General features: G+C 40.7%; 1 protein-coding gene across 4 annotated transcripts in view; it reads right to left on the minus strand.

Annotated features, from left to right (window-relative positions):
- Window positions 1-12,687, minus strand: part of ECPAS (Ecm29 proteasome adaptor and scaffold) — a 99,243-nt gene that overhangs the window by 33,708 nt on the left and 52,848 nt on the right. For all 4 annotated transcript variants that reach the window (XM_045840231.1, XM_045840230.1, XM_045840232.1 and 1 more), the window contains 10 exons: window positions 11,659-11,708; window positions 10,588-10,654; window positions 10,353-10,475; window positions 8,216-8,319; window positions 7,686-7,809; window positions 6,638-6,718; window positions 5,236-5,455; window positions 4,696-4,787; window positions 2,877-3,011; window positions 1,962-2,124 (listed from right to left, as the gene is read on the minus strand). In XM_045840231.1, the coding sequence (XP_045696187.1) occupies window positions 1,962-2,124; window positions 2,877-3,011; window positions 4,696-4,787; window positions 5,236-5,455; window positions 6,638-6,718; window positions 7,686-7,809; window positions 8,216-8,319; window positions 10,353-10,475; window positions 10,588-10,654; window positions 11,659-11,708 (1,159 nt within the window). The remainder of the gene's footprint in view (window positions 1-1,961; window positions 2,125-2,876; window positions 3,012-4,695; window positions 4,788-5,235; window positions 5,456-6,637; window positions 6,719-7,685; window positions 7,810-8,215; window positions 8,320-10,352; window positions 10,476-10,587; window positions 10,655-11,658; window positions 11,709-12,687) is intronic.

A 12,687-nucleotide genomic window follows, 5' to 3' on the forward strand; every position in this document is an offset into this window, starting at 1 on the left:
ACCTGTGGGAGTTGAGGTGGAGGAAGAAACTGGGATTCTCAGATGTCCCCTCTTAAAGGACCCAAAATAGTCTTAGGACTTATGCAGCCTCACTCCCTTTGGGCTCCAGCACCAGGGCAGCAGCTGGAAGGGCACCAGTGGTATATGGGGTGAAACAGAAGTGTTGGGCATCAGGACAAGTGCCAGAGCATATCCTCCTCCTGGACAAAATCCCAGAGGCCACACAGCAGCTATAGTCCCTTTTCTGAGCCCTCCCCCACACAGAGCCAGAGCAGAGACACCATATCTGAGACCCCATCGACCTGGTTCACACAGGTTTCCCCACCCTGGCAATTTTCTAAGGCTCGGCCCCATCCAACTTATGGGTGTGCTTTTCTACAATAGGCCATGCTACTAAGACAGGGAGTCAATGTAGCCCTGCCTAATACATCGAAACAAACACAGAGAGGCTGCCAAAATGAGGAGACAAAGAAATAAGGCCCAAATGAAAGAACAAAACAACACTCCAGAAAAAGAACTAAACAAAATGGAGGTATGTAATCTATTGGACGCCAAGTTCAAAACACAGGTTATTAGGATGCTCAAGGAATTCATTGGGTACAGCAACAACATTAAAAAAAAAACAAGGCAGAAATGAAGGTTACACTAAGTGAAATAAGAAAAATTTACAGGGAATCTACAGGGGAGAGGATGAAGCTGAGAATCAAAGCAATGATTTGGAACATTAGGAAGAAAAAAACATTCAATCAGAATAGCAAGAGTAAAGAAGAATTTTAAAAAATGGGGATAGACTAAGGAGCCTCTGTGACAACTTCCAATGTGCCAACATTCACATCATAGGGGTGGTGGAAGGAGAAGAGAAAGAGCAAGAAATGGAAATCTACTTGAAAAAATAATGAAAGAAAACTTCCTTAATTTGGTGAAGGAAATAGACATACAAGTCCAGGAAGTACAGAGTCCCAAACAAGTTGGACCCAAACAGGACCACACCAAAATACTTCATATTAAAATGCTTAAGGTTACAGGTAAAGAGAGAATCTTAAAAGCAGCAAGAAAAAAGCATATAGTTCCCTACAAAGGAGTTCCCATAAGACTGTCAGCTGATTTCTCAAAAGAAACTTTGCAGGCTAGAAGGGACTGGCAAGAAATATTCAAAGTGATGAAAAGCAAGGACCTGCAACCTAGATGACTCTATCCAGCAAAGCTATCATTTAGAATGGACGGGCAGAAAAAGTACTTCCCAGACAAGGTAAAGCTAAAAGTTCATTATCACCAAGCCATTATTATATAGTAAAGGGACTTATTTAAGAAAAAGACGATCAAAACTATGAACTTAAGTAGAATCATAGACATGGAAATCGTTTGTAGAGATCAGTTGGGTGGGAGAAAGGGGAGAATGGGGGAAAGGGTACAGATTAAGAAGTACAAATTGGTAGGTTCAGAACAGACAGAGGGATGTTAAGGACAGTGTAGGAAATGTACTGAAGAACTTATATGTATGATCCATGGACAGGAACTAAGGGAGGGGGGACTACTGCAGGAAACGGGGGGTACCAGATGGAGGGGGGCAAATAGGGAAAAACTGGGACAAGTGTAATAGCATAATCAATAAAATACATATTTAAAAAAGATAGTAAAACAAAATCAAAGTCTACAGTGTCTTCTAGTTGACAGTTTGTTAATTTTTACTCAGTAGTAAAAACCATGGAAACAGGGCATAGAGTAGTGTCCTTTTTTAATGTTTAAAGTTTTTCCCATAACAGAATCATCTGTTATATAAAAACATAACAGGAAAATAGTACAGAAAGAGTACTTGTACTGTTATTAAGAACACAGAATTTTTTTTTAGCATTGTGTAAGCTTTGTGCAAAGGTCTGTGCCTTTAAAGTTCACCACTGTAAAAAAATCTTAACCTAATTAAAAAACGGCAACATCCAAGTCAGTGTGAATGCATTACTTGCCTATTGTTTCCGTGGCGCTCTGAATGAGCTCCTCCTGCTCAGGCAGGTAGTCGGCACTTGTCTCCAGGTCTTGTTGCTCTGCCATTCTCATCTTCTTTTTGGCCAAATATCTTCCTACTGTGAATCCCAACGCAAGCAAGGATCCGTGCTGTATCTCTGGGCTCTGAGTTTAACAACACAATAGCACATGTCTCTGTCGCTCTCTCCCAATTGCAAGAATACACTGAAATAGCTGTGTGTTTATTAGTCATCTCTCCAACAAACCACAAGGCCAAAGAAATCAAGTGATCTTTTGAGGTTGTACTGGATGCTAATGAATCAGGCTTAGGGAGTGAGAGAAATTTTGAGTTTCTAACATAGGTTAAGTCCAAGGAGCTAAGGTGAGTCTTAATTCACTTCAAGATTCAGCATCCCTAATCCCACTCCCACGCCAGCTCTGGGTGAGGTGGCTCTCTTGCATGTTGCTACAGCACCCAAACTTCCTTCTAGCTTACAGCACTTACATAACTCCACTATCATAATGTTCAAGTGTGATTTCTCCCTACTGCCAACCAAATACAATGAACAGATACTACTTCTCACTGCTAAAACCTCCAAACACAAGGCCAGCAATAACATATTTGAAAGCACGTGGTTTTGAGAGTGTTTTCTGATAGAACAGGCACAATGATAGGCAGCAACATACATATTTACTCCCCACTACAGCCCTAGAACCCAAAACAGAGTGCCTTCCAGAGACACAAAGTGCTCAAATTTATTGAGTGAACTGACTCAATGTATTATCTACCTCATTTAACCTTTACAATCATAAAAGTTCATTTTACAAAAAAGAACACAAGAGCTAAAAATACATTAAATGCTTTTGTAAAATTCCACCTCCCACGAAGAAGAATGAAGACCACACTGGTAACATACATGATTATCTTTTGCAGTCTTTATAAGCTGTTCTATCATTGACTTCAGCTCATTCCCCGACACCGTGGACACCACCACAGAATAGAACAATGCTGCCAGCTCCCGCATCTCTTCTTTGCTGCTATTCATCAGACTCTGAGCAGCGTGGAAAAGACATATATACATGTAAATGATACATATTCATCTTCCTTCTGATAACATCTAACATTTCAGATTAAGAAAATAAATGATACATTATATTGTTCAATGCATGAAAAAAACCACAAACCATTATTTCAAAATACAAGTTGAATTATATAACAAAATCTGTGCATTTTCATCACAGATACCAAGTATAAAATAAGTGTACTTCATACACAGACGATCGTACACACAAGTCAAATGCTTTCTGTAAAGGGCCAAACAGGCTTTGAGGGCCACACGGTCTCTGTCACCACTCCAGCCTGCCACTGTGGTGCAAGGGCAGCAACAGACAATAAACACACAAATGCAGACACTCTATTCTCACATGTCAGGAAACGTTATTCACCTCATGGTTATTTTTCAACCATTTAAACATGTAGAAACCATTCTCAGCCTGAGGGCTGTATGAATACAGGGCAGATTTGTTTGGCATACAGACTGGAGTTTGATGAGCCCCAATCAACAGGATCAAAAGTCAAAAACTCTAACATCAGTTTAAAATCAGCAAATATTCACAAAAAATAAAAACCTCCTACACTAGAAGAAATTTCATGAGAGCAAATTTTCCAGAAAAGTATAAAACTCACACCTCCCAGTGAGGTCCATTCGTGCTTCACGCATAAAGAGACGGTCTGTGCATTTTACCATAATTCAAGCTGCAGTTTCCAAAAGAACTTCATGATGTAGCACAAGAAGTACATAAAATATATGAGACCACAGCTGTACTGGGAACATTATTCACTGTTTAACTGAAATTCAAATGAACTGAGCGTCTTGCATTTTCATCTCTAACCCTGGCAACTCTTTCGGCATGACCACGGGACAGGAGCACGGCCCCACACAGCTGGCGAGCATGGGAGCCGGCAGCTCCCGTGTGGGCGGGCACCACCAAAGCTGTGACGGCCCATGTCCTCCATGCCAATTCTGCGGAATCCAACTAAAAACTATGCTTCCTCACATTCGGAATAATGGATCGTTCATTGCAGCGGACTGCAAGTACCTTAAATGACCGTCAGCAAGGATCTAAAGTAAATACGTCATATTTAAACAACGGAAAACAATGAAGTCACCAAAGAAGATGCTTTCTCTGCAATCATATAGGAACACCTGCACATTGTGGCATTGAGTAAAATAAAGGCATGAAACCAAGTGATCACCACTCTACATTATGTAAAAGAACGGAAAGAATTTAAAATGTGTATTTTTACTTGTGCATATATGCATAAGTAAACAGTAGAACATACACCACCTATAAATAAGTGACGATCTATGCATATTTGTCAAAGAGAAAGGGAGGGACAGAAAGCTGGGGGATTTGGGTAGGTGGGAGACAGTTCTGGACAGAAGACATTTTACACATTTTTTACTTAAACTATACAAATCTATTAAATTTTAAAAAATATACAAAGCATTATTTTTCACTCATGAGTCTCAATTTATCCCCCACTCTCACTAGAGAATGGATCCCTGAGACGCAATGGCCTACATGCTTCTCAGGAAGTGTTTGATGGTGCGAGTTTTCAAAACGACCTAAAGGCAGAAGAGCACATAGGAGCCCTGGCAGGAAGACGAAAATCATGAGGCTGATGTTTACAATATACAGATTCAAAGAGACATGCACATGCACAGGACATACTTTTATCCATTCTGTTTTGTCTACAAATTTGGTGGCCAGCTTTTCCGGATACACTGAGACGGCTTCCAAGAGACAGTACATGACCGGCAAGCCTAAGTAAGAGAGAATTCAGAACGATTTTAGTTTCAAGAGAGGAGAGAAACACTCAGGGATCATTAAACTCCTTTAAAGGATAAGACTACTGCTTAACGAGGCATTCTCCAGTTCTACAAAAATTTACCTAAATACAGTGTGCGATTCAATACAGCAAATTTGAATAACTATAACAGACTAGCTCTCTATAAAAAGATGCCCTGTTCTTCACACCCACTCCCAAAGTAAAAATGTATTATCTATTATTACCATTTCTTTCTGAAAAGAGAAACAGTGTATCAAGGATGAATCAGATTAAGTTTAGAAAAGAAACAGACTAATGTTCAACTACAGTAGTGAAGAGAGAATAACTTTTGCTATAAATTCTTAGCTGACTTTAAAATTAGATTCTGTCTTGAGAGCTATATATACACGCGTATCTCTGTCCTCGGCGTCACAGCCTCCTACCTCCTACACCTGCTAACAGCTGCTGAAGCAGGCCGATGTAGATCTGGACAGGGTTCGTCTCTCCGCTCTTGGAAGATGAGGACGTTGCCTGGTTGCCTGACATTAAAGTCCTTATATAGCGTCCGATGGCGGGGGCGTGATCTTGCATATCCGCCAAACTCTGAGAGGTGGGCACCACTCCCGCACTGTGAGCCAGGCACATCCGTAAGTACAGAACTATCTAAAAACAGAAAGAAGAAGAACACCAGGTAAGTTTCTAAAAAAAAAAAAAATCCATGTGGGAAGATACTCTTCAAACTGACAACTTGCAGTTTTGGCTCCCCGACCTCCTTCATAAAGCTATTCAACAATCTTCACAGAGGCTGAAAAACATGACTCTATATGCACGGAAATTACCCTAATGGAACAAAATTTACCTAACAAGCTTTTATAAATCCAAACAGTGTGCTTTAATGGCATTTAATGGAGTTAAAATACAAACTCAACTTTTAAAGTCTAAAAAATTACAAGAAAAATCATTACATTTTAAAAGGGTGTGTGTGTGTGTGTGTGTGTGTGTGTGTTGTGTGTGTGTTGTGTGAGAGAGAGAGAAAGAGAGAGAAGGGAGAAGAGAGAGAGAGATTGACTGAGCCAACAACACCCAAGGCAAACCCTCTAATCCTGTGGAACTCCAGTTGTATCTACTCTCCACTAACACAAGAATTTGAGAAAACGGTGCCAATCACTACAGAAGAGTAAAGATAACACCTCTGATGTGACATTCACATTACAAAGAAAAATAAAAACCTCTGATGTAAATGGCTACAAAGCAGTCCTCCTACAGCTCCCTGCTTGATAGCTAAAAGAGGACAGGCAGCCGTTTCACTGGGAGTAATCTTACTCTTGTCATTGTAATTATTGCCAGCCGATGACTGAAGAACAGAATCTCCATTAGTAAATGTGATAAATGAATCTCACTATCCAACCCTCAAAACTAGATAACCCAAACAACCTCAATATATTGTTGGCTTTTTAAAAAGATTGTATTTATTTTTAGAGAGAGGGGAAGAGAGGGAGAAAGAGAAGGAGAGAAACATCAATGTGTGGTTGCCTCTCGCACACCCCCAACTGAGGACCTGGCCTGCAACCCAGGCATGTGCCCTGACTGGGAATCGAACTGGCGACCCTTTGGTTCGCAGGCCAGCACTCAAATCTAATTTGCTGTGAAATCCCAATAGTAATCAATGTGGAGCATCCAGCTCTTTCACAAAGAGAAACTCGGAGATAAATTATTCATAGATTCCACTATGAATTAAAATAATACTAATTACCAATGTTGTTTTTCTAATCAACAACCATAAAGAACAAGGACACCACAAGAGGAGCTTACTGGGAACACAAAAAATGCACACGCGAATCCTACCTCTCCAAAGGCTGCTGGGTTAAATGGAAGGACCGTGGTCCCTGTCATGTACTTGGCTGGCGTTTTCATTCGATGGGAAGCCTAACAAAATGAGCCCAAAACAAACACAATTACTGGACAATGGAGCACACGTGTCCTTCAATTCTTCTAGCTACATTACTGTTTGCTACTGCTTTTTCTAGTCAAACATTTTTCCATTAATCGTGCTGATTGTTCATGTTTCTCAAACCTTCAATGACAGGCGGGTTCCATTTTCTTCCTCAGGTTTTCACTGGCTTATTTAAAAAGAACAAACCTACCCCAGGCCCCGCTAACACTGCCGCCCCAGGCCACAGCACACCAGCTCTTTTCATTAACAGTGGAGGCAGGAGGAACAAGTGAGCACAAACGCATCTTCTGACCACAAACAGGACTGTGTGATGGGGAAAAAAAAATCATGGCTGCTTGGTACTGAGCTTCCCACTCCCTTAAGCTGTCTCTCGGAGAAAGAGCGGGGACCAGCAGTGGAGGCAGAGTATGCTGGAATCACCCGCATAACTCAAAGAAACCCCGAGGTAAAACGTGGGACGGGACCAGGGCTGGGGCAGGACTGCCACCGCCCTCTAATCTACCCACAGAGAACACCGGGCAAGAGCAGGAGACCTGCAAAAAGCAGACCTGATGTTCTCCGATGATCACAGTGGAAAAAATCTGGACCGCTCCCTGCATCATTCTTACACTTAAGATGCCTTAAATAATGTCATCAAAAATAAAAAGGAGATGTATTTTTAAGCAAGTCATACCAAGGAAAAAAATTTCAAGTACAGCCAAAGTGATAAAGAGCATAAAAGGAATTGTGAGCAATTCAGATTTGGGCAAAACAGATCAATCTAAGAAGTATAGTTTTCTCTTATTTTGCACCTTCCTCTTATTGTCAATATTGGCATTGTTAGGAGCATTACCACTACTCAACATCTAGTGATACCATTTTAAATGTGTCAGCTAAATTTGTATGCTTATTTTCATCATCCATTATGTAACTCTAATTATCTGAAGTTAAATACCATACCTTTTCTTGAATATAATACACCATTTCGGGAAAAGAAGGCATCTGCTTAGAAGCACTTTCTTTTCTGTTTCTACCAGGAAGACACCTTAACACTCGTTGTGCTTCTCCATGAACTTCTTCCCGTCTTCCAGACAAATAAAAATAAGAAATAAATTTCACCAATTGCAGAATGGTCATTTGAAGACAAAGAACAGCAATTTTATTTGGCCACTGGGGTTTTGGGAAAACGCCTTACAGATATCCTTGGCTACCTAAGCAGAGTTATAAGATACATTATAAAAAATTACTTCTCTCAGGCAGTTTCATGAGATTTGAAGAGTCATGTGGTCTGCACTTTTTAATTTTACCCACAGACAGAAACAAGACAGGCTATGACTATAGATTTACATCACACCAAGGGCCATACTTTTAACTCTTTCATTAATTGCTTCTATATTCCACAGGCCAGCATTACGAACAACATAGTTTTAGTAATTTTCAAACAGATTTAAAATGAACCCGAATTAAAATGAACACCTTTGAAAACTTACGGGTCTCCTGCGGCTAGTAGGAGCAAATATCTGGAAGGGATATGATCTGAGGGAAACACTGTGCTGGCAAATTTCACAGCCACTTGTCGAACTTGAACTTCAGGCTATTTGACACATAAACACACACACACAAAAAAACACACAGATTTTTAAAAAAATTAACAACTCATTCCAGTCAAGATAAGTCATCTTAATTGTAAATGATAAAAATCTAAGTTGTTTCAATAAATATGTCTAAATAAATAAAATCAAGACAAAGCAAAGCATTCACCTAAGATCTTTAATCATGGCACTATCATGACTTTGGACAGTGGTATCACTTAAGAAGTACTTTCATGATGGAAGAGGGCCTCCCCAGTAAAGCAGGAAAACCCACGAAAATCACCACCAGAGAATTCCTCTGTACACGCACATCCTCAGCCCAACCTTGGGACCAGGGCCACCACCTCTGCTTCCCCATCTCTCAAACTCTGAGTCACTGGAGTGACGTTCAGGTATTTTGCCAGGAACACAAACAGCACTTACTTGGAATCCCTATCAATTTGAAGCAAAACATCTCCAGCTCTTTCAGATTAGCTCTAAAGTTAAAACTTACTCCCAAGCACAGTTTCACCTACATAAATGTATTCAATTAACTTAAATAGATTAATAATCTAGGAAGACAAGGTTTGACCAGAAAAGCAATTGTAGAATCTAATGATGCTAAAAGCTTTATTTTCATGTACGTTCCACCTAGGTCATTCATCCAGTCACAACGTAAATGGGATGAGAGGTATTAAAAAATATATACTGTCCCATTCATTCAGCTATTCTTGCTCTTTAGCATTCCTTCAGCTACTTAAAAGAGTAATGATAATACCCTGGCTGGTGTGGCTCAGTGGACTGAGTACCAGCCTATGAACCAAAAGGTCGCAGGTTCAATTCCCAGTCAGGGCACATGGCTGGGTTGTGGGTTAGGTCTACAGTTAGGGGCACATGAGAGGCAACCACACATTGATGTTTCTCTCCCTCTCTTTCTCTCTTCCCCTCTCTCTAAAAATAAATAATTTTTTAAAAAAAGAGTAATGATATTAAGAACTAGTCTATATAATTTAGCCTAGTATCTGGGTTACTTTAAATGTATGCTGAAAAAAATAAATTACCTTTGGCGATTGCGTAATAACTGTTACGCGATTTGCCTGCACAAATATAAACAGCACCCACGTGCGTTCTACAAGCATCACATCTCCTTGGTGGGTTACCTAGATAAACTTTTAAGTATTCTGACCTTCCAAATAAGCCTATACTTCTTTGTCTATGATACAGGACCATGAACCATGTACACCAAGAGCACTTGACAATGGGACTCCATATATAAGCTTTCTGAATGTACATACTTACCCTGTCATATTTCAACAGAAACCGGAGAGACCTTTCTGAATCTTTAATAATTCCCTTAATATAATATATTAAATAAGCCAGCCAAATCTCAGAAATGCAACTAATATTAATCTCACCAATACTTCTGACACCATTCCCTTTTCTAATCTCCCTCACTTTCTATTCATAGAAATGAAGGACAAAGAACTTGCTAAAAAAACATGTATTATTTTATACTGTGCACAAGAAGTGTGCACACACACGTGTATGTATGTGTCTCTGACACATAGCTACGGATGCTCACAACCCTCCGATGGACGCCGGGCAAAGCGGAACGGATGGAAGAGGAGCCCGTGCGGCCGAGCCAGCTTCCTCCCCACCGACCTGCTCTGCTCCACAGACCTGGTCTTCCCTCCCTCGGCTCCCCTCCCCCGGCGTCACCTGGAGAACTCCCCCATGGGCTGTGGTGCACAGCCACCGGCTAAGACAGCTCCCAAACTGGAGGACGTGACATCAAGAACAGTTTTCCTTCGTGGAAAGCTTTAAACACAAAGCTTCTGTGAATATCACGCCTCCTTCTCCCCTGAAACCAGATTTCCATCTCAAAAAATTCACACTCTAGAGATCATAAATCACACTCCAGGGGAAAGCAAATAGTCCTCTTAATTAGCAAGATAATTCAAGCGAAAAGCAAATCAGACTTTGTTCTTAAAAGTGTAACAAGAACCTACTGCCAGCCGTTAAGGGTTCGCGTCAGGGTTAGCATCGTGGGACCCACCTTTATCAGGTACGAGGCCACCAGCGCCTCCATGAGGGTGCGCTGCGCTCCTTCCAAAGTACTGTAAGCTCCAACCATCATCGACAATGCTTCCTGAATAGCAAGTCGGGTCTCAGGCTCTTCCTACAAAGATAACAAAAAGTGTTTCCAGGTAAGCATCCACATGGAAAGCATTAACTTGCCAGGCATGTTCTTGGCAAGAACATGCACAAAAGCATGAGCTTGTAAGCCCTACCTTACACAGGGCTTCGAAAAGCTGCTGCACGAGCGCTATGTCCTTCGTGAATAGATGGGGCATTCGGCTGTAAGAGATGCAAGACCATCACTACGATCAGAAACTTCCGTGAGAAGGAAGAAAACAAAATTAATCACAAATGATCCTGAACTTGCCATTTCATCTCTAAAGACCATGTTGCCATCATCAGATTACCTACCCATATATTTACTCCCTCAGCTGTCTAATCCAAGTAACCCTTGATTAATATACACATTATCCAGATAGTCTCTTCATTATATTCCATGCATTCAGTTAACATTTCTGATTTTAATAGATAATTAAGGCCAAACTGCTAGTTAAACTAAACGCTACTATGATGAGGGGCTTTGTTACTTCATGCCAAAGGACAAGGGACAAGGTTTGCTGACGACCCTGCCTGCATCAGCTGACCTCGGGTGCCTTTTTTCCGAGTCCCAAAGCTCCCTTCCCTGCAGAGAACAGAAGAGCAAGACCTAGTCTACACAGGCCGAAACAGAACCTGCCCCGGGGCTAAAAGCAGCACCTGGTGCCACTGAGGATGCTGCACCTCTCTCTCTCTGCTTTGAAATACGGTGAAAGAAGAGGAAACCAGGAGGAACTAGAAGGAGAAAATTATACTAAGCAGAAGGAAAAAATCCATCTTTGGAAACAGGGCCACTCAGAATCAAAATGTAACACTATCAGAAAAGAGAATCACTAGCAAAGCCTTGATTATGGGGGTTATAAAGACTGGTAGTAAGTAGCAACAGTAACACTTATGGTCAATCAAATGTCCCTTGGATACAAGAAAGTGGAACCCATTGTGACACAATCCAGTTCAAAATCTCCTTTCAAGACCACCATTTAATATGGTAGCATATCCTCAAGTCTAAATTAAAATTTCCCCCATCATTTTCCTGCTACAAGGAAGACATTTCTAAATACTCCATGGCCATTAAATACATTTCCTTTCAGAATCACAACAAACTTATTCTCCTTCCATTACTAAATGCCACATAATTTCTTAGTTTACCAACAGGGTACCTGTCACTGAGAAGAGTGTTTACTCACCTGGAGAGTTTTCCAACAGCTGAATATGCCATTGACAGTAGCTTAGGGTCCTTGAAATTAAGAAGAAAAAAACAAGAACAAAAAATAGACAAAACAAAACAAAAAAAAACACAGTAAACAGCAAAACCTTTTGCTGCATTTATATGCATTATTTTACTCCTTGGTAACCCTACTGCCACTCTGCCTAACTGCATGAGGTTAACATCTGAACAAAGCAAACACAAGAAGTCCAAACCCAGAGTTTTTATCACACTGCTAAAAGGAAAACAAACAAAACCTTTTATCCCAACACACTCCAAAAGGAAGACGCAGTGGTCACTTATGAAAAGGTTCTCCTAGCTGGTGCTAAGTGCAGGATATTTTCAACACTATGTAGCCTGCAAACACCAAAAGTCATCTTCAACACACTCGGAAGACAGCCTATTAACTTATTAGAAAATTCACCACTCATGCAACAAGTGAAGACCCTCCTTTTATCACCCAAAATTACAGTGAGCGATTCTATTACAATCCACACTTCTCATTTCCACTGTAACAAGTTAAAAGGTTCACAGTCACCACGTGAATTAGTGAGGTCGCCTCCTCAAACGAATTTTACATGGTTTTATGTAAACCGACTGTCTGATTACTAAGAACAAAATAACACCTCTGTGAGTTGCAGTTTATACATTTGACACAGGATTCCCTTGCCCACACCTAGATGGCCATTCTTAGGGATTTGATTTTATGCATTTACCGTGGGGAAGACATACAGGTTGTATCTGGAGGTAAGGGGATTCAGACCCCGTGGCTTATCTGGCCTCACTACCCTATTTTTAAATATACAGATTCTCCCAAAAAGCCCCAAAGCATTTTTATTTCTACCAACCATCCAAATCATCTGATTATCTATGCCATAAAAATAATCTTGTTTCTAGACCTTAGAAACCACACGAGCGCTATATAGTAGAAGACAGGAGCGCCAGGCCTGACACTGCCCCCAAGTACAAATGCACAACAAATGAACAGCTCTTCACTACTAATAACATC

This window comes from Phyllostomus hastatus, unplaced genomic scaffold (genome assembly GCF_019186645.2).
Source record: "Phyllostomus hastatus isolate PE091 unplaced genomic scaffold, TTU_PhHast_1.1 phas_contig_34, whole genome shotgun sequence".
NCBI classification, from domain to species: Eukaryota; Metazoa; Chordata; class Mammalia; order Chiroptera; family Phyllostomidae; genus Phyllostomus; species Phyllostomus hastatus.